The sequence below is a fragment of the Stenella coeruleoalba genome (assembly GCF_951394435.1).
Source record: "Stenella coeruleoalba genome assembly, chromosome: 18".
Lineage (NCBI taxonomy): Eukaryota > Metazoa > Chordata > Mammalia > Artiodactyla > Delphinidae > Stenella > Stenella coeruleoalba.
In genome coordinates this window covers 10995355-11019193 of record NC_137164.1, presented here as the reverse complement: position 1 = coordinate 11019193, position 23839 = coordinate 10995355, and the positions used below count along the sequence as shown (strand labels likewise).

At 33.9% G+C, this 23839-nt stretch overlaps 1 protein-coding gene across 7 annotated transcripts in view; it reads right to left on the bottom strand.

Annotated features, from left to right (window-relative positions):
• NBEA (neurobeachin) overlaps window positions 1-23839 on the bottom strand; it is a 630595-nt gene that overhangs the window by 474599 nt on the left and 132157 nt on the right. For all 7 annotated transcript variants that reach the window (XM_079902587.1, XM_079902590.1, XM_079902583.1 and 4 more), the window contains 3 exons: window positions 21849-21957; window positions 12772-12924; window positions 10621-10789 (listed from right to left, as the gene is read on the bottom strand). In XM_079902587.1, the coding sequence (XP_079758713.1) occupies window positions 10621-10789; window positions 12772-12924; window positions 21849-21957 (431 nt within the window). The remainder of the gene's footprint in view (window positions 1-10620; window positions 10790-12771; window positions 12925-21848; window positions 21958-23839) is intronic.

Here is a 23839-nt window from a genome sequence, read left to right as displayed (position 1 = left end):
ACGCACCGCACGCCTCAGGCTGGTGCAACATCGCCCGCACTCCATGCCCCTCCCTACCCCCCCCCCCCCCCGGGCTCATTGAGCCACAGCCCCCGAAGCAGCTGCTCCTTTAACCCTGTCCTATCTGAGCGAAGAACAGACGCCTTCCAGCGACCTACACGCAGAGGCAGGGCCAAATCCAAAGCTGAGCACCAGGAGCTGTGAGAACAAAGAGAAAATGAAATCTCTCCCAGCAGGCTCAGAAGCAGCGGATTAAAGCTCCACAATCAACTTGATGTACCCTGCATCTGTGGAATACCTGAATAGACAATGAATCATCCCAAACTGAGGAGGTGGACTTTGAGAGCAAGATTTATTTTTTCCCCTTTTCCTCTTTTTGTGAGTGTGTATGTGTACGCTTCTGTGTGAGATTTTGTCTGTATAGCTTTGCTTCCACCATTTGTCCTAAGGTTCTATCCGTCCGTTTCTTTTTGTTGATGTTTTTTGTTTGTTTGTGTTTTCTTTAAAAACAAATTTTTTTCTTAATAATTTTTTATTTTAATAACTTTTTTTATCTTTTATTTCCTTCCTTCATTCCTTCTTTCCTTCCCTCCTCCCTCCCTCCCTTCCTTCCTTCCTTCCCTTCTTTCTTTCTTTCTACTTTTTCTCCCTTTTATTCTGAGCCGTGTGGATGAAAGGCTCTTGGTGTTACAGCCAGGAGTCAGTGCTGTGCCTCTGAGGTGGGAGAGACAACTTCAGGACACTGGTCCACATGAGACCTCCCAGCTCCACATAATAATATCAAATGGCGAAAATCTCCCAGAGATCTCCATCTCTACACCAGGACCCAGCTTCACTCTACGACCAGCAAGCTACAGTGCTGGACACCCTATGCCAAACAACTAGCAAGACAGGAACGTAACCCCACCCATTAGCAGAGAGGCTGCCTAAAATCATAATAAGTCCACAGACACCTCAAAACACACCACCAGATGTGGACCTGCCCACCAGAAAGACAAGATCCAGCCTCATCCACCAGAACACAGGCACTAGTCCCCTCCACCAGAAAGCCTACACAACCCACTGAACCAACTTTAGCCACTGGGGACAGACACCAAAAACAACAGGAACTACGAACCTGCAGCCTGCAAAAAGGAGACCCCAAACACAGTAAGATAAGCAAAATGAGCAGACAGAAAAACACACAGCAGATGAAGGAGCAAGATAAAAACCCACCAGACCTAACAAATGAAGAGGAAATAGGCAGTCTACCTGAAAAAGAATTCAGAATAATGATAGTAAAGATGATCCAAAATCTTGGAAATAGAATAGACAAAATGCAAGAAACATTTAACAAGGACCTAGAAGAACTAAAGATGAAACAAACAATGATGAACAACATAATAAATGAATAATACTCTAGATGGGATAAATAGCAGAATAACTGAGGCAGAAGAACGGAAAAGTGACCTGGAAGATAAAATAGTGGAAATAACTACTGCAGAGCAGAATAAAGAAAAAAGAATGCAAAGAACTGAGGACAGTCTCAGAGACCTCTGAGACAACATTAAACGCACCAACATTCGAATTATAGGGGTTCCAGAAGAAGAAGAGAAAAAGAAAGGGACTGAGAAAATATTTGAAGAGATTATAGTTGAAAACTTCCCTAATAGGGGAAAGGAAATAGTTAATCCAGTCCAGGAAGCACAGAGAGTCCCATACAGGATAAATCCAAGGAGAAATATGCCAAGACGCATATTAATCAAACTGTCAAAAATTAAATACAAAGAAAACATATTAAAAGCAGCAAGGGAAAAACAACAAATAACACACAAGGGAATCCCCATAAGGTTAACAGCTGATCTTTCAGCAGAAACTCTGCAAGACAGAAGGGAGTGGCAGGACATATTGAAAGTGATGAAGGAGAAAAACCTGCAACCAAGATTACTCTACCCAGCAAGGATCTCATTCAGATTTGATGGAGAAATTAAAACCTCTACAAACAAGCAAAAGCTGAGAGAGCTCAGCACCACCAAACCAGCTTTACAACAAATACTAAAGGAACTTCTCTAGGCAAGAAACACAAGAGAAGCTAAAGACCTACAATAACGAACCCAAAACAATTAAGAAAATGGGAATAGGAACATACATATCGATAATTACCTTAATGTCAATGGACTAAATGCTCCCAACAAAAGACACAGACTGGCTGAAGGATACAAAAACAAGACCCTTATATATGCTGTCTGCAACAGACCCACTTCAGACCTAGAGACACATACAGACTGAAAGTAAGGGGATGGAAAAAGATATTCCATGCAAATGGAAACCAAAAGAAAGCTGGAGTAGCAATTCTCATATCAGACAAAATAGACTTTAAAATAAAGACTATTAGAAGAGACAAAGAAGGACACTACATAATGATCAAGGGATCGATCCAAGAAGATCTAACAATTGTAAATACTTATGCACCCAACATAGGAGCACCTCAATACATAAGGCAAATACTAACAGCCATAAAGGGGGAAATCAACAGTAACACATTCATAGTAAGGGACTTTAACACCCAGTTTCACCAATGGACAGATCATCCAAAATGAAAATAAATAAGGAAACACAAGTTTTAAATGATACATTAAACAAGATGGACTTAATTGATATTTAGAGGACATCCCATCCAAAAACAACAGAATACACATTTTTCTCAAGTGCTCATAGAACATTCTCCAGGATAGATCATATCTTGGGTCACAAATATAGCCTTGGTAAATTTAAGAAAATTGAAATTTTATCAAGTATCTTTTCCGACCACAATGCCATGAGACTAGATATCAATTACAGGAGAAGATCTGTAAAAAATACAAACACATGGAGGCTAAACAATACACTACCTAATAACGAAGTGATCACTGAAGAAATCAAAGAGGAAATTAAAAAATACCTAGAAACAAATGACAATGGAGACACGACGACCCAAAACCTATGGGATGCCACAAAAGCAGTTCTAAGAGGGAAGTTTATAGCAATACAATCCTACCTTAAGAAGAAGGAAACATCTCGAATAAACAACCTAACCTTGCACCTAAAGCAATTAGAGAAAAAAGAACAAAAAAAAACACCAAAGTTAGCAGAGGGAAAGAAATCATAAAAATCAGGTCAGAAATAAATGAAAAAGAAATGAAGGAAACAATACCATAGATCAATAAAACTAAAAGCTGGTTCTTTGAGAAGATAAATAAAATTGATAAACCATTAGCCAGACTCATCAAGAAAAAAAGGGAGAAGACTCAAATCAATAGAATTAGAAATGAAAAAGGAGAAGTAACAACTGACACTGCAGAAATACAAAGGATCATGAGAGATTACTACAAGCAACTCTAAGCCAATAAAATGCACAACCTGGAAGAAACGGACAAATTCTTAGAAATACACAAGCTGCCAAGACTGTACCAGAAAGTAATAGAAAATATGAACAGACCAATCACAAGCACTGAAATTGAAACTGTGATTAAAAATTTTCCAACAAACCAAAGACCAGGACCAGATGGCTTCACAGGCGAATTCTATCAAACATTTAGAGAAGAGCTAACACCTATCCTTCTCAAACTCTTCCAAAATATAGCAGAGGGAGGAACACTCCCCAACTCATTCTATGAGGCCACCATCACCCTGATACCAAAACCAGACAAAGATGTCACAAAGAAAGAAAACTACAGGCCAATATCACTGATGAACATAGACGTAGAAATCCTCAACAAAATACTAGCAAACAGAATCCAACAACACATTAAAAGGATCATACACCATGATCAACTGGGGTTTATTCCAGGAATGCAAGGATTCTTCAATATACGCAAATCAATCAACGTGATACACCATATTAACAAAATGAAGGAGAAAAACCATATGATCATCTCAATAGATGCAGAGAAAGCTTTCGACAAAATTAAACACCCATTTATGATAAAAAAACCTGCAGAAAGTAGGCATAGAGGGAACTTTCCTCAACATAATAAAGGCCATATATGACAAACCCACAGCCAACATCGTCCTCCATGGTGAAAAACTGAAAGCATTTCCACTAAGATCAGGAACAAGACAAGGTTGCCCACTCTCACCACTCTTATTCAACATAGTTTTGGAAGTTGTAGCCACAGCAATCAGAGAAGAAAAGGAAATAAAAGGAATCCATATCAGAAAAGAAGAAGTAAAGCTGTCACTCTTTGCAGATGACATGATACTATACATAGAGAATCCTAATGATGCTACCAGAAAACTACTAGAGCTAATCAATGAATTTGGTAAAGTAGCAGCATACAAAATTAATGCACAGAAGTGTCTGGCATTCCTATACACTAGTGATGAAAAATCTGAAAGTGAAATCAAGAAAACACTCCCATTTACCATTGCAACAAAAAGAATAAAATATCTAGGAATAAACCTACCTAAGGAGACAAAAGACCTGTATGCAGAAAATTATAAGACACTGATGAAAGAAATTAAAGATGATACAAATAGATGGAGAGATATACCATGTTCTTGGATTGGAAGAATCAACATTGTGAAAATGACTCTACTACCCAAAGCAATCTACAGATTCAATGCAATCCCTATCAAACTACCACTGGCATTTTTCACAGAACTAGAACAAAATATTTCACAGTTTGTATGGAAACACAAAAGACCCCGAATAGCCAAAGCAATCTTGAGAACGAAAAACGGAGCTGGAGGAATCAGGCTCCCTGACTTCAGACTATACTACAAAGCTACAGTAATCAAGACAGTATGGTACTGGCACAAAAACAGAAATATAGATCAATGGAACAGGATAGAAAGCCCAGAGATAAACCCATGCACATATGGTCACCTTATCTTTCATAAAGGAGGCAGGAATGTACAGTGGAGAAAGGACGGCCTCTTCAATAAGTGGTGCTGGGAAAACTGGACAGCTACATGTAAAAGTATGAGATTAGATCACTCCCTAACACCATACACAAAAATAAGCTCAAAATGGATTAAAAACCTAAATGTAAGGCCAGACACTATCAAACTCTTAGAGGAAAACATAGGCAGAAGACTCTATGACATAAATCACAGCAAGATCCTTTCTGACTCACCTCCTAGAGAAATGGAAATAAAAACAAAAATCAACAAATGGGATCTAATGAAACTTAAAAGCTTTTGCACAGCAAAGGAAACCATGAACAAGACCAAAAGACAACCCTCAAAATAGGAGAAAATATTTACAAATTAAGCAACTGACAAAGGATTAATCTCCAAAATTTATAAGCTCAATAGCAAAAAACCAAACAACCCAATCCAAAAATGGGCAGAAGATCTAAATAGACATTTCTCCAAAGGAGATATACAGACTGCCAACAAACACATGAAAGAATGCTCAACATCATTAATCATTAGAGAAATGCAAATCAAAACTACAATGAGATATCATCTCACACCAATCAGAATGGCCATCATCAAAATATCTGGAAACAATAAATGCTGGAGAGGGTGTGGAGGAAAGGGAACACTCTTGCACTGCTGGTGGGAATGTGAATTGGTACAGCCACTATGGAGAACAGTATGGAGGTTCCTTAAGAAACTACAAATAGAACTACCATATGACCCAGCAATCCCACTACTGGGCATATACCCTGAGAAAACCATAATTCAAAAAGAGTCATGTACTAAAATGTTCATTGCAGCTCTGTTTACAATAGCCCGGAGATGGAAACAACCTAAGTGTCATCGGATGAATGGATCCGATGAATCGGATGAATGAATCATCATCGGATGAATGGATAAAGATGTGGCACATATATACAATGGAATATTACTCAGCCATAGAAAGAAACGAAATTGAGCTATTTGTAATGAGGTGGATGGACCTAGAGTCTGTCATACAGAGTGAAGTAAGTCAGAAAGAGAAAGACAAATACCGTATGCTAACACATATATATATGGAATTTAAGAAAAAAAAAATGTCATGAAGAACCTAGCGGTAAGACAGGAATAAAGACACAGACCTACTATAGAATGGAGTTAAGGATATGGGGAGGGGGAAGGGTAAGCTGTGACAAAGCGAGAGAGTGGCATGGACATATATACACTACCAAAGGTAAAACAGATAGCTAGTGGGAAGCAGCCGCATAGCACAGGGAGATCAGCTCGGTGCTTTGTGACCACCTAGTTGGGTGGGATAGTTAGGGTGGGAGGGAGAGAGATGCAAGAGGGAAGAGATATGGGAACATATGTATATGTATAACTGAATCACTTTGTTATAAAGCAGAAACTAACACACCATTGTAAAGCAATTATACGCCAATAAAGATGTAAAAAAAAAAGAAAATTTCAGAGACAAAAGTGTGAAATCACAGTCAAAGAAAAAAGATTCTACTTCTCAAGGTTAGTGCACATATGCATAATACTTCTATGAAAAAGTAGTGTAGTACATATTATCTTTAAAATGTTCTTAAAAGAAAGCATTATTTAGGTCAAATTAGTATTGAACAAATTGTAATACAGAAAACTATGTGTTTCAAAACCTCACATTCCACTAAATAACAAAATTAATTTCAGACAGATTGAAAAGTTAAATCAAAAAGATTAAAGAGAACAGGGGCTTCCCTGGTGGCGCAGTGGTTGGTTGGATTAAAGAGAACAGGAGCTTCCCAGGTGGCGCCTGCCGATGCAGGGGACACGGGTTCGTGCCCCGGCCCGCGAAGATCCCACGTGCCGCGGAGCAGCTGGGCCCGTGGGCCATGGCCGCTGAGCCTGCACGTCCGGAGCCTGTGCTCCGCAACGGGAGAGGCCACAACAGTGAGAGGCCGTGTACCGCAAAAAAAAAAAAAAAGATTAAAGAGAACAAATTAATTAAAAGATAGATTAAAAAGAATAAATTAAACCATAAAGAAAAAGAAATGATACATCAGGGGCATGTAATGTACAACATGGTTACTGCAGATAATTCTGTATTGCATATTTGAAAGTTGCTAAGAGACTAAATTTTAAAAGTTCTTATCACAAGAAAAAAAAACTTTAACGATGTACAGTGACAGATTTAATTATTGTGGTGATCATTTCTCAATGTATACAAATATCAAATCATTACATTATACACCCAAAACTAATATGTTAATTATCAAGTATACCTCAATTAAAATTTTTTTTTTAACTTTTTAAAAAAGTATAAAATTTAATGAAAATAAAAAGAAATACTCTTCCACTTTGTCACTGCGGAAGCAGCAGAGGCCAAGGAGACACAAGGGGCTGGAAAGAGCCAAGGAGGCAACTAAGTCTGGCAGGATTTTCAGGGTCAGGGTGAGGAGACAACAGAGGCCAGTAGTATGGTCAGTGGTAAAGAAACAATAAGGGGCAAGGAGGTGAAAAGGACCATTTTATGTCAGAACCGAAGATGGTCAGAGCCAACTGGCAATGTCAAAGCTTAGAAGGTGATGGTGCATGGGTAAGAATGTGGGTTTCATAAAGTAGAATAAGTAAATATATTTAAAAAAATATTAAAGATAATGGTAGCCAGATTTCTAAATATTGAAGGAAGAAAGTTGTAAAAATAATCAATTTGAGGCTCGATTGACCCATGTGGTTTTGGATTGGGATTGAATTTACTTGTGTGAACTCATGGTTATTAATACAGATAGATCAGTTTAGAGGTATGCATATACATATATATGTATTTGCATTTAAGCTTATATTTCCTAGATCTGTCCAACAAGAATGCCTAGAAGCAATGATACCCAAAAAGCAATAAACACAATAAGCACACCTATCACCCAGATCTTGGTTTCTTAAAACCGTATCTACAAAACAAACCAGGGCTTCTGAGATAAGGAAAATAAAAGATGAACCAAAAATATCCTACATCAGAAAGCAAGGAAGTACAAAAAATTTATGGACGTTTGTCATAAAGACCCAAGACTCATGTGAAGGGGCTCCTATTGGCCAAATCCAGTACAACTTGAACATCAAAATAAATAAGGATACAATTCAGGGGATAGTCTCTACACTAAATCCATGCAGCCACTGTTTTTTCTTTAAGTTTCACCGGCACAAACCACAGCCATTCACTTACGTACTGTCTGTGGCTGTTTTTGCAATACAGTGCAGAGCTGACCACTTATAGTGGAGATCTATGGCTCCCTAAGCCTAAATTTTTACTGCCTGGCCCTTCGCAGAGAAAGTGTACCAACTGTTGATATAATACCAAATTAAACAGGAATCCATGAAATTTACACTGACACTAAGAAATGAACAAATAAATTAGTAAATGGAAGAAAAAAACAACTTCTTTGTTACTGCAGAATTCAAACTAATAAATATCTCAGAAAATGTCGCCATTTGGCAGCCATCACAGTAAAGATCAATTCTGACAAGAGTCAATGAACTAAAGCCAGTGGGCAAAAGTTTGTTGAAGAACAGGATGTTTATATAGTCTCAATGTATTTCTCCACCAGACATTTAAGATTACAGAGGAGAAAGTGGAGTTTTACAGTAAAGAACCCTGGCAGACACCAAAAGTTAACATCACTAGTAAAATAATAAGACAACTCAACATCATGTGCCTCTTGTAATGATAACATTGAGACAGAATTGTTATGACTTCTGTGTGATTCCTTCTAAAAATAAAAAACCTAAATCATCATGAGCAAATATCAAATAAATGCAGATTAAAGGACATTCTAAAAAATTGTCTGTATTCTTCAAAAATGTCAAGGCCATGGAAGACAAGGAAATACTAAAATAAGTATTCTAATCGAAGAATATTACGGTGACAAGGCAACCAAATGTCACGCATGATCCTCGACTGTGATTCAGAGAAAGAAGAAAGACTTTTTTTTCTAGAATGGATATTATTGGTAAAATGGGTTAAATTTGAATGGGAGCTTTTTATGAGATGATAGTATTGTATTAATGTTAATTACCTGATTTTAATGGTTGCTCTTCATTAACTCAAGAGAGTGCCCTTACCTTTTAGGAAATAAATATTAAAGTATTTAGGAGAAATAGGGCATCATACCTATAATTTATTCTCAATTTATTCAGAAAAAAATGCATATGTTTATACACATGTTTATATTTACACAGAAATAAAATGGTAAAATCTAAATGGTAAGATATAAAATATTGGGAAATACGGTGGGGGTATATAAGAATTCTTTGTACAATTCTTGCAACTTTTCTGTAAATTAGAAATTAATTTTTTGAAGCAGAAATAAATATTTGTGAACGTATGATTTGTCTAGAGTAGAGAAAACTCTATCAGAGTGTAATCGTAAAAACTAGGGCTCTGAGTCAGGCAGACATGATTCAAATTTTAGTTCTGTTACTTTGTACCAACTTTCAGTTTCCTAAAATGCAAACTGGGAGTGATATTAGCAATGTTGTTATATATAGATATAGCCCTATGTGTATGTGTAAATATGTATATGTATTTACAGATTTACATATATATATATAAATACATTACACGTAAATGATTAAACAAAATTAACATGTAGGGTGCTTAGCATAGATTCTAACTCATGTTAAGTATTCAGTTAATTTTAGGCATTCTTAAGTCTAAAAGCAATGGGAAAAAAACATAAATGACAGAATATAAACCCGAGTGTGAATAACACAATTTTAAAAGCCCATCAGTAAAATGAAAGACAATGTAAGCCAATAAATGAATATTAGAATAGTAAAATGTTATTTTACCCTATCAAAAAGATTTTTATAAAATGGTAATTGCTATTATGAGTATGCTGAGAAAAAAGCACACTAACATACCACTGGTGAAATTGCAAGCTAGTACAATACTTCTGAAAAAATTCACAATATTTATCAGGATACCCTTTCTCAGTAACTGTAAACAAATCAAAGATGGAGGGGAATAAGTATACACAAAGAAATAGATCACTGCATTATTCATAGGATCAAAACTTTGGAAACATGTAAGTGGTGTATCCAATCTATACACCACATGTAAGTGGTGTATAGATTACTATGTAGATCCAAGAAAAAGAAAAGAAAATCTGAATTCTGTAAAAGAGTTAATATATTTCACATATTTATGCAATAAGAAATAGTGGAAGATCACACACCCAACTTGTAACAGTGATTACTCCTGGGGTTTGGGTTATGAACAATTTTTTTCTTCTATATTATTTTATTTTCTATAATGAGCATGTATTTTCTATATAATTAGGAAAATCGGCAATATTTTTAAAACAACACAATGCACTGAGAATTAAATTAGTTTCTACTTTACTTAGAACAAAGAATGAAGTTTGGGGAAAAAATACAAAGGAAGGCAACAATCTCAAAATGTTTAAACGACTGTATTAGAACACACTGGCCATGAGCAATATCATTCATCTGTTTTTAATATTATGATTATATCACAACAACCATATAGGCTAAAAGGTACAGTATTATTTATTTTCACCTGTCTTTATTCCAAAAACTTAATACGAAAGCTATAAGCTTCTTCTTTATCACAAAAAATTCTCAATATACCAGTCTACTACACAAGAAAGACAATAGCTCAGTGTTAATTTCATAACCATGCACATCTGTTCACTATAATAGTACTTAGGATATACACCAATCATAGTACAGACAACGTAGAAGCATTGTACTTACCTAAACCTTTGGGTGCAATGCCACTACTGTCGGCAGGATTAATGACCCAGTAGTAATATTTTAGTGTATGCATTAGCTGTAATACTGTTCCTACTCTGCGTATGGTGGTGTAAATGGTAGCAGTTCCAATAAATTCAGCAGACAAATAAGTGTATAGGGAAAGCTGAACCTAGTACAGAATATTAGCAAAGCATTAAAATAAATTTAAAATGCCTCAAGTGTTTATATTATAAATATACATTCTATTCTAATTTAAACGTAAATCATTAAAGGCCAAGAAAGAACCACTTATTACAAGGTGAAATATAACTATTTATTAAGTGTTATTTATATTATAAAAAGAAAATAATCTGGAATCAACACATTATAATAAAATTTTACTAAAGGTAATCTAATAGTTATTAATAATAAAATAATTTTAAATGATTCAATAATTCCATTGAAATTATCCAATAGGAAGATTAAATTATTTAAAAGGCCAATTAGACTAAAGCCCTGAATCAAAGTACACTGCAGCAGTTCAAAGGAACCGAACCTGACATCAGCCAGCTGTATCATATTTGGAAAAAAAACATATATTGTTGTCATAGATCCTAAAAGTTCATGTAATTTGAAATTTTCTTACCTACTGCCACATTATCAGAATCTAGCATGGAAATATACAGACGACAAGTTTAAACACCATGTTTAAAGAGTGAACAAACTTCAGGTTTGCGTTTTAGCACAATAATTAAAATGACAAACCATAATAAAAATTACAACTTCAAAGTTATGTGGGAGATTTGAAAATTATAAAATGCAGCTCAAATTCATGAAAATGTCCCTCATTACTGATTTCTACTAGAATATAAGGAGGCTAAATTTAGGTATGCAAAATAATAAAAAAAATTATGTTTATATCTAAAAAAAATTTATGTATAAATTTCTTTTAAAAAATATTTTTACATATCATGATAAAAACTCTATGCTCACAATACAAGGAATTTTCCAGTCACAATGATGACAATTATCATGATATAGTTAGTTACCTGCTATTTTTTCTTTTCCTAGTCTTAATAATCAGTGTACCAGATTCTCTTTCTTGGAAAGGTATGAATCACATCTAATGACTTCAGAATGCAACCATTACATCAAGCCTAATTTTTTAAATCTTTTTAGTGCTGATTTTCAAGAGTTGTACATTCTGAACGTTATTAATTGCTATTTTTAATTGCTATTCTGAAGACTTGTACATTCTGAACGTTATTAATTGCTATTTTCTCCAATTTTTTACTTTGAAAATTTTCAAACAAAAAAGTTATGTAACTATCATAATAGATTTATCAACTGTTAATATTTTTCCACATCTGCTTTATTTCTCTCTATTATATTATAGATATAGATGTATAAATATATTTTGACTAACATTTGAAAGGAAGTTGCTGACATTCAGACACTTCACCACTAACTACTTCAATGTAAATCTCCTAAGAATAAGGACCTTCTCCTAAATAGAGCATAATACAATTCCTCCACTCAGTAAATTTAACATTTGTGCAATACTAATATCTAATTTTCAGTTCATATTCAATGTTTTCCTCTTGCCTCGATAATTTCTGACATTGTAAAAAAACCTCCTAATCTATCATCTATTTATTGACATTGTCTCTGAAGATCATTTAACAAAATCTTTAATTTTGATATCATCAAATGCAGTAATTTTCCCCCTAAAAAGAGAGGTTTTGAAGGTCTAACTTAAGAACGTTTGGGCTATCCCCAAACTGCAAAGGTATCTTTCAACGATTTCTCCTATTAGCTTTATAGTTTACCTCTCAAATTTAGGTCTTAAATCTAAGTGGGTTTCACCTTTGTATAGGGTAAGAAGTACAGCTTCAACATTTTTTAAGCAACAATTACTATTATTTAGTTCCAGAACTTTCTCATCACCCCATAAGAAAAAAATTTTTAACTACAGTTTTATTTATTTTAATATTTACATATTTACTGTTTTGATTTCTAATACTACCTAATATAACTGCTTCAAACTGACTGTAAAATAAACTGAAAAATCCAAATGCTTTCTACTGGATAGTTTAGATCCAATAACTGTAATTTACATTTATAATTTATAACATTACACTAAAATAAAATGAATGACATTAAAATGTATACCTTTGCAGGTATATGTATCCAGATGGCTGGGTTGAATAAAATGTGATCACAAAGCTGCTTCAGCAAAGGTGCTCCATGAGATAAACCATCAAGGTATTTTGCAAAGGATAAAAACTGCTCCAGGACAGCTCTAGTGATATGAACTCTTGATGACTAAAGAAAGCAAGCAGAAATTCAAGCTGAAAATATACAGATATAACTTTTTATACTTTCTTTGCTATTCAAAATTTAATTATATTTAGAAACCTAAGATTTTAAGATAATTCTCTAAATGACAGTTTGTTATTTGTGGCCCATTCTAGAACAACTATAGATAAATAATAGCTCAGGTTGAACAATGCCACTCTCAACTCAAGCTAAAGAAATAAAATAAGTTATGGATAAGAATGGTTTCATTCCATTTGTTTAGAAATTGACTAACAAGAAAAGATCTTAGAAAATTAAAATGGAGTAGAATTACTATCATGATAATACACACACACACAGACATTGGGAAAGAGAAGTGCTTTCACTAGCTCCAAACGAAAGTGAAAATAAATTGAGCCTACCATTCCAATGAATCATTTCTTCCAAAAGATAAAAATGAGTTGCACATTGACAAATGCAATGCATCCTGCTTAACATAAAACATTCCCAACCTTTCAAATCCATAGTACCTGAAAAAGAGGATCTCACTTCCCTGGAAATACTGTCCTCCTTTGCCTTTCATGACCCTCAGACTCTTCAGTGTCTTTTGCTTAAAAGATGGAAACTGCTGAAGATTATTTCTTTGGTCTTCTCTTCATAAACACACTCTTCCTAGATGATATTTTATGCTTCCACGGCTTAATATTACATTATCTCTAGGCTGAGTACTCTCATCTAGAATTCTCAAGTGTCATCACAGTATGTAACCTATCACCAATGGTATTTAGATAAACAACAAACCTTCCAAAATTCAAACCAAACCTTCAAGCTGCACTGTCCAATACAGTAGCCACTAGCCATAGGTGTCTACTGAGCCTTTGACATGTGGCTAGACCTAAGTGACAGGTGCTGTAAGTATGTATGCACTGGATTTTGAAGATTTCGAGTGAAAAAACAATGCAAAATAACTATTATTTTTGTTGTTGCTGTTGAGTCTATGTTGCAGTGATAATATTTTGGATATACTAGTTTAAAAAATATATATTATTAAAATTAATTTCACCTGTTGCTTCTTACCAGAAAATTTTAAATAGCATATGAGGCTTGCATTATATTTTAATTGGACATGTTACAGTAGAGTATAATCTCAGATGAAAATATTACAGAGAAAATGCTCTTCATAAAAACTAGTAATTCAAACTCAAATATCAAAAAATATATCTTCCTATGCAAATCGTTTTTTTTCGTCGCTATGATACTTTTTATAGTATCACCATCCTCCCTAAAGTAAAGAATCCCCTACACTCAACCCTAAAGCACAGGTCACATCAAATCTTTATCTCTATGACCCACTGATTGAATCCAAATATCAGTATAGGATAATTAAGGTCTAAAAGCGACTAAATTCTCTTACCAATTTTACTTCCCATATGATTTGCTTACATTCATCACGCTCTTAAAAAGGGCAACTCAATAAATTTGACCTAAACATGCCATGCATTTTTTCATACTTCTACATAAGGAGTAACAAACTCAAATGACGACAATATGCAGGAATTTAACAATAATGTGTGAATTAGAATAGGAGACAATAAAGAGTAGTGAGGACTGCTTAAGGTACCTAAACAAAATAAAATTAAAAAACTTTTCACTGAGTCAAACAAAGTATTTCTTTGGGCCAATTTCTCACGCATGCCAGACTGCTTCACCTGCTTTCTCTATCATGCTACTACTTTAACTTGTAAAACCCTTGCATCCATTGCATTTCCCTTAAAGGTACAGCTCAATGCTTTTCATTTAGCCATTCAGAAAATATGCATGTTGAGCACTTATTGTTTGCCAGGTACTCTCCTTGGCACTGTGGAAAGAGTAGTTAAGAAAACTGAAAAAAAAAAAAAAAAAAAACTGCCCACATAGACTTACATTCTAAGAGAAGACAAGGACATACAATAAATAAACTAAAAAGGTAAAATATGTAACATGTTAAATATAACAAGTGTATGAAAAGAACATGAAGTGAATAGAAAATTTGTAGAAGGGAGGTTAAAAGAGGTTTTACTGAGAAGGTGGCATTTAAACTAGTTTGAATAAGGCTCGCAGTGATTTTGTATTAGTAGGCTATGTGTTTGACAAAACACCAGCAGTGAGTAGATCAGCAATAGTCCAACAAAATTCAAACCAAGCCTTACAGCATAACTTTACATGAAAATTTCATAAGATGGAGGAAATGATCCTAACAAATAACTGTTATTACAAGGTGGGAGGAAGACAAAGACAAATAAATATTTGAGTTAAAATAAAGCAGATTGGTCACTCATTTTAAAAGAACTTTAATAAAAAATAATACTGCTTTTAAATTCTAAAATATTTTATTTTATTCATGTTTAGGGGAATAAAATGAAGAGCAATGGTTATTTAAAGCTTCAGCCATCTCCTTCACTGGTTATAATTTCACATAGCTTATCTTATACATTTTATTTTTATTCAGTAATAATGATTTCAAGAATATTATCTGATACAGTCTACTTTTATGCCTAAAACCCTGAAATAGAACAGTTAGAACCTGTTCCTAAATAGTCTTAGCGATCAGATTTTGGCCTATAAAATCTGTCATGTGTTTATAAAAACACTAAAGTGATATAAAATCAGATTGACCACTATGAACATAATCATTTGAGGAACTAATTCATAATCTGGAAACCAGTTTTAACTTTCTCCATGTTATTAAAAGATATGCTAGAAGCATCACATGAGGCCTTCCATATTACTAAAATAAAATGTCAATTTATTTTTCATAGCAATTAATGCTGTCGTGTAGCAGTTTTTCATTATAAAATTGATCTTCAGGAAACATTTTTCTAAAATTGTATTTTTTTATTAGCCCACTCAAAATTCTACCAGGCATAAAATGAATGTTCTCTTCAATAGCATGTTACCTTTACCTATAAGTATGTAGTACTTATTCCTTCTGCTTTGTGTAACTGTTATTCACATATCTTTCTTTCCTTATATAAAAAAGGATACTATCTTATTCATCTTTTATCCATCTGGTATCTGCCATAATTCCTCAGTAAATGTTTAACTGAATTCATGTCAAATTCAAGAATAAATTAAGAACAGAACAGATAAGATATAACACAGATTAGAAGAGGGTGGAAGAAGGACATTCAATTTTGTTTTAATGTGTTTACTTTGATTGATTGCTTGAAAATATTTGTTTGAGATTTGCTTTCATTTTCTCAAGCAAAGCTATTTTAAAAAGAGATACACTTGGATAATTTATAGTTATAAATCTGTAGAATGCAAGCTCTGGAATTTAAACTATATGACATGACTTTTGTATGGTAACCGAATACATAATTTGCAACAAGTACTATATGAGGGGTGACTAAACATATTTGGAAGCATAATCTGAGAAGCTAGAAAAAACAATTATATTATAACATCTACTCCTGAAGTAATTAAACCGAACAGGAGCAATGGATGTTACAGAGAGAAATTGCTACTCAGTAAAGAGAGGTCTTTCCCACACTTAGAGCAGACCACAACAGAATGGATTGCCATAAATGTTCATTTTTATTACAGAAAACATTATATATATATATACATATATATATGTATATATATATATATAATATGCATTATATATTAAGCAAATTGTGGGAAATTATGTCAGTTAGTTAGAGGTATATCACAAAGTAGTATCCATTTTGCTCCTCCCAGGACACCAAGATTGAGCTCCAAATAGCCTACTCCAATGTGAATCACTTGTGTGTGTGTGTGTTGTTGTTTGGCAGGGGCAGACAATGATTAGTTCAGATATGGAGCATAAAAATTTTCATAATAATATTAGGTTCAAAGTAGACCAAGACCTAAGCTGACCAGTCAAATTGGAGGGAAGGATCTTGTTCAGTAACTGGGAGGAAGGAGCTCTCTCTCTCTCCACCTGGATGTGAAGGCTTATAGCACCACGTCGGCCTGGCAACCTTGTATGACCACAAAGAGTAACAGCTATAGCATAAAATCATGACTATAGGTAGCAGAACAGACATATAGAAAAAACCCGGGTCTCTGATGACATAATTGAGACTGAGACAACCAAACCCTGAAGTCCAACTTACTGGATATGTTTGGCTGGACGCACTGATCCACTTTCCAACCTTCCCTATCCTATTTCTGTGCTTGGGATGCTCCCTTGTCTGTTGGCTTCCAGCTGGGTTTGACTAGTTAGAGACTCCAGCAGGAAATTAAAGGATAGAAAGAAAATGAAGTTTGGGGCATTCATCTCCTTGGCTTCACCCCTTCAGGTGAGTATACTATACTCCTTTCTATATTCCTTTATCAAAGACCACACTCTAATCAGGTACACTTCTCCTATAGTTACAGTAACTTTCTATTTGAGTTATGCTAAACACTCATTCCTCTCATCTCTTCAAACTTTGCTGACTTCCCTTAACAATGCTCACAACTTGTGAAGAGCCTTGCATTAAACGCCTCTCAGTAACCAAGTTTGAGCATGACATCTGCTTCCTACCAGGACTATGACTGATAAGCCATCTATCACTAGATTTCCAGTTACATTAGCAAGCCTATTTCCTTAATGTTTAAGCTATTTGAATCAATTTTTTATTAACCACAACAAAAACTACTGAATGCATCAAATTACCTCTAAGTTTTCTTCAAATTTATATTTTGGCAACATAAAACAAAACAAAAATACCTTAAAAGTTTTTTGTGAAACAGTCTAAACATGATGAATAAGATGGCCTCTCATTAGACTACCTTCTTTGATAACTAATTTATATCTTCCAAGACAAGGAGATATAGCTAAGTGACAGTTAACCATTAACTTGTTATTAGTTGATGATAAAATAAAAATGGAATCTTATTATCTATACTACTCACCTGACAGATGATTATTTAAAAATTAAACGGGTGAACATTAATCTAAGAAAAATGAAAAAGGTATTCTTTTATGTAATAACTATGTAAGTCCTTTTTATTTATTTAATTCAATTCAACAAATATTTATTGAAGCAGGCACACTTTTAGGTAGAAGATACAGCAATAAGGTAAGAAAAAAATGTCCCTGCTTTCATGAAGCTGAGGCCTACATTCTAGTGGAAGGAGGCAGAAAATAAGTTAAAAAAATGTCAGACTGATGCCATAAAAAAATGAGCAGAGTAGGGAAACAGTCATTGATGGTTATCAAAGGAGTACTATTCTACTTAGAGTGATCAAGGAAGACTTCTCTGATAGGTGTCATAAGCAAAATCCTCAATGAAGTGTAGAATCAACCCATGTGGATACCTACAAAAAGAATTACCAAAGCAATGTGAAAAGAAAATGCACAAGAACTGAGAAGAGCACATGCTTACTATTTTAGTTTTTAAGGGAAAGGTCTGCAAAGAGGCCTTAGGATGGTCAGTGTGGCTGCAACAGAGAAAGAAAGAATGAGAATGGTAAGGGATGATGTCAGAGGTAAGAGACATAAATGTACTTTGAGAAGGATGGACTAGTAAGATCTGGCACATTTTCAAAGGACTAGTCTGACTGCAAGCAAAAAATGGACTGTGAGTAACGAACTAGTGGTGAAAGATGATGATGGTTTGAATAAAGATGGTATCAATGGGCATAGAAAGGAGTAGAGTACTAAGTAGGAACTAGTCATTGATTCTGGATATGTTTTGATACTAAGACAACATAATTTGCTGCCAGTATGAATTTGCTGCATGAAAAAGAAGAGTCAAAAAGAATAAACATTTTTGGTCTGAACTACTTGTTGAATGGTAATGCTAGTAACTAAGACAGAGAAGAGTAAAGGACGAAGGATTTGAAAGGAAAGTCAAAAGTAACAGTTTGGATAATTTAGATCTGTGAAGCTTAATAAACATCCAAATGGAACTGAATTCAAAGGAGAGGTTGTAGTTGGATATACACATTTGAGAATAATGAGTATTTGCAGAATAAGGAAAACTAAGGGAATAGTAAGCTTAATTAAAAGTGCAAACAGAAAAGTGAAAAGGTTTCCAGGATTAAGCACCAGGACACCACAGTCTTTAGAATTTTAGGAAGAAGAGGAGGAACTACTAGGAGAGAATTAAAGGAGGCCAAAGAGGTAGGAAGAAAGAAAAGAAAGAATGCTGTCACAGAATGCTGTCACAAAATACAATTAAAGAAAGCATTTCAAGAAGGAAAGAATGTTATACTAAAATGTTGCTAAGTCAAATAAGATGAAGACTTGAGAATCATTAAGATTTAAGAATATGAAGGCTATTAGTGACATTGATATAAGCCTTTTTTTTTTTTTTTCGCAGTACGCGGGCCTCTCACTGTTGTGGCCTCTCCCGTCGTTGCGGAGCACAGGCTCCGGATGCGCAGGCTCAGCGGCCATGGCTCACAGGCCCAGCCGCTCCGCGGCATGTAGGATCTTCCCGGACCGGGGCACAAACCCGTCTCCCCTGCATCGGCAGGCGGACTCTCAACCACTGCGCCACCAGGGATGCCCGATATAAGCCATTTTAAGAGAAGCATAAGGACTAGAATGGGAATGGATCTAAGACTACACAGGATTCCAGAAATAAAGAATATTTTATTTTGAAAATCAGCTAATGTAACTCACTAAACTAAGAAAAAGATGTAGAAACATAATAATTATCTCAAATAATGCATAAAAAGCATTTGATGATTAAGAGTGTGAAAAGGCAAGTCACAGAGGAAGAGACATTTGTGATACATATCCAATAAGGACTCATATCCAGGATATATACAGAATTCCCATGAATCAATAAGAAAATGATGGACAACCCAAATGAAAAAGGGTAAATACTCTGAACAGGTATTTAGCAAAAGAGCACAACCAAAAGGAAGATAAATATATGAAAATGCTCAACTTAATTTGTCAACAGTGAAATGCAAATTAAGTCATAAAGTGATCCACAGAATGGAAGACTATCTTTACAAATCTTATATCTAATAAAGGTTTACCATATAGACTAAAAATCTCCTACAACTCAATAATAAAAAGAAATACCATAGTTTTTTAAAATGGTCTTTGTAATAAACATTTCTCAAAAAAGTATACAAATAGCCAATAAGTACATGAAAAGATGCTCAACGTCATTAGACATCACAGAAATGCAAATACAAAAATGATAAACCATTTCACACTCACTAGGGATGGCTAGAATTTAAAAACAAAACAGATAATAACAGTGTTTCCAAGGCTGTGAAAAGATTGGAAATTTCATACACTGCTGATGGGAATGTAAAATGATGGAAACCTTATTATTATTTTAATGTTCTTTTTATATGATTTGAAGACTTTTCACAATATTTCTAACTTTAAGCTAAGTTTTAAGTGTAAAAGAATTCTCACTTTAAAATTATGCTAATAAACCCTCAGTAAATCGATGAAAAGTATATTCAAGAGGTAGTTCCTGACAGCAATCTTGTCACAAAGATGGCTGACAGCAGTGTCACAAAGGTAATTCATAATATGTAATTCATGTAAAATATACTATAACATAAATCTTCTAAAAAATTTGTAATACTCTAGATATAGGAAAATAGTTTTCCATGATTAAAAATATAAACCAAATAGCCTTAATGAAAATCTTAATAATGTAACTGAAAAAATTATAATGTAACTGAAAAAAAAAATGCTGCCTATGATCGATCTACTTAATCTATCATTCCACGATCAACAATACTTCAAGAAAGAAAAGTACTTTTTCAAAGAAAAGACAGAAGGATTTCAAATGCAGATCAATCTGAAGTTAAAAAATTATTTCCAGGGGACTTCCCTGGTGGTCCAGTGGTAAAGAATCCGCCTTCCAATGCAGGGGACGCAGGTTCGATCCCTGGCTGGGGAACTAAGATCCCACATGCTGCAGGGCACCTAAGCCTTCGCGCCACAGCTACTGAGTTCGTGTGCCACAACTAGAGAGAAACCCGAGCACCGCAACAAAGATCCCGCGTGCCACAACTCAGACCTGATGCAGCCAAGAAAATAAATAAATAGTTTAAAAAAAAAAATTATTTCCAAAAGTCCTCTAAATTTTATTTCCCAAGAGAAAAATAAGTTCATTCCTCTTAGTAGAGGTCTCACACCTATTATTTCTCAAATAGTTCCATTTACAGAGCAGCTGAATGTCATATGAATGTTAATGTTTAACTGAGAAGGAGAGATTTGGGAGCACTAGTGATGGTGATAGCTATTTCTTAAGGAGAAAAATAATACTTTTATTTGTGAAATACCACCTTACTTTTTGAAGGAAATCACATGATATAACCGAACTCTTGTGAGACCATAATCAGAAACTCAGCACCCATTACCATAATAGTACAGTTGTGACTAAAGCAAAGAAGGTCATTAAAAAAACAGGGCATAAATGACACAGATAGGAAAATCAAAGCCATCCAATTTGTACTGTTTACACTGTGTACTGATCAGAAAAAAACACTACTTTAAACATTCAAATATATTAAAAGCAGGGACAAAGCAAAAACTAATGTTTCTGTTGCTATCAAATATAGAATTTTTTTTACCTTATAATTGAAAAATAAAGCAAAACAAAAAATTAAATCCATTGAAACTAAAATTGATAAAATTTGTAAGAAACTTAGTTTGAATATAAATATAGCAAAGAAATTAGAAAAAATAATTAAGAGAAAATACTTCTAATTTGAATAAAAGTAGATAAAATAATTTTTCTTTAGTTTCTACTTTTATTCAAAATTTCTTAATTATATAGATTTCTAACACCCAATTTAATTTAATGTCTACACATACATCTAAGTACATAATATAAAAATGTTTGTGAATTAACCAAAAACATGGCCTCTGCAGTCAATGGAAAGGGAAACTATAGAAAAAAAATATAGTTAGTGATCGTCAGTGGTCCATCTGTGAAGGCTACACAATAAAACCATCAATACATTTCACTTACCTTTTCAAGTAAGTAGCCAATGACTAAAAAGCCTTTTCCACCCAGCATCTGTTCTTGCATGGCTACTGAACTTTTAAGTAGTTCAACCAGGAATGCCAAAAGAGTAGCACTGCATGTAAAGTACAGATAATTCCATTACGTAATCATCAAATATTGATCATAAACACAGCGTTCCATTTCAGTACTTTATTATTCCGAAAGGTAACAATCATATTCAAATTTAATCTCTACTTTGCTGACTATTATGCAAGAATATTTCTCACAAGAATGAAAAAACTGGTTTTATCTCCTTAAAATTAAACATTATATAGAAACATAACTGTGGAGTTTTTCTGTATTCCGAGGTAAAATATCAAAGTCTATCGTTACACATATATATTCCCTGCTTGAAGTAAATCTAACATAAGAAACACACCCACAAATATTGCACTTCTCCATAATAAAGACTTTATCACAATATTCTTCTGAAGAACATGCTTAGAGAATTTAAAATATGTTCACAATATTGCTTTGGAAGAATACACCTATTTTCTAAAATAAACTTTTCATTTAGACCTGTTTTTAAAAACAACTTATATATATGTATTTAAATATGCAACATGTTACTTATGTCCGTATATGCCCTCAGGAAAGTTTATGAGAGCAAAGAAAATAAGATGATTTATGTCATATTGAAATAAAAAGTGGCAATCGATTACACAATGTATACATAAAAACACAAAGATATATTCCAGACAAACATAAAGCACTTGATATGTCTGTGGAATGAAGGAAGAAACAAAAGAAAAATAAATTATTGCATTACATTAAGCTTTGATAATGTATTACTTCACAGAATTATATGAACAATTTTCAATCAGCAGCATCGATACATGATAGCATTCCTAACTAAGAAACTATATACCCTTCATTATATATGCTTACTGTAGTTTATAACAATAAATGACTCTAAGCCAGACTTTATCAGCATTAAAATAATATCCATTTACACTGCTTTATAAATGTACCCCAAATTGTCTATTTACATTCACACAAATTTCTAAATATATTTTAAATGCACAAATACTCATTTCTACATGAAATTAAGAAAATTTGGTAATGAGGAAAACTTGAAAATTGTTAAGGCTCAAAAGGAATCTAAAGTTACTCTGTTTTCTAAAGTTACTCTAGCTCTTCAGGTTTCTATAGGATTGACAACACATTTACCTGATAATGCGGCTATTCTTGTACAAATCAGAAATATTCTCATAAAAAGAACCAACAGCAAAATTAACATCATTCTTATCGCTATAAAATTGATAGTTTAATGGATTACATGATATCAGCTAGAAAAATATAGTATATATGTAAATAAACTACTTCGTTACAAGAAATTAAAATTCAATTACATTAACTAGCCCTGTATCTTTAAGCCATAAAAAAGAAAACAGTAAACTAGTATTGCAAATCGATGATATTCTTTTACTTTGTCCTAAAGTCAAAGGTGGATATTTACAAGAAAAACACAACTACCAAAGAATCCCTTGAGATTTTTTTTTTAATGTTTCTGTAAAGAACAGCTATTAAGCAATCTAATCCAATTTACATGAATTGTATCAATAGTCAAAGCCACTTCACAAATAACTGCTTAAGCACTGATATACATAATACATCTGCCTAAGTGTTTGAAAAGAATAAAGAAAACTATTGCATAGAGATTACACAATTTCCTAATCTGTTCATGGAATTCTTACCTACACCTGAGTTAGTGATTTAGGGGGAAAGATGACTAAGACTCCTAAACATTAGCACTGCCAAAAAGAAAGACTAGAAATGCCTCACTATGGTTCCTATGGTCCATGAAAAAATGCAAAAAAGTATTTCTTACAATAGATCACCCTTCTATATAGAACCATACAAAATTACAAAGATGCCATGGATTTTCTTATTCTTTTATGTCAGAAGGACTACTCTTTCTCAAACATCTAATGAATTAATAACTCAGACTTCTA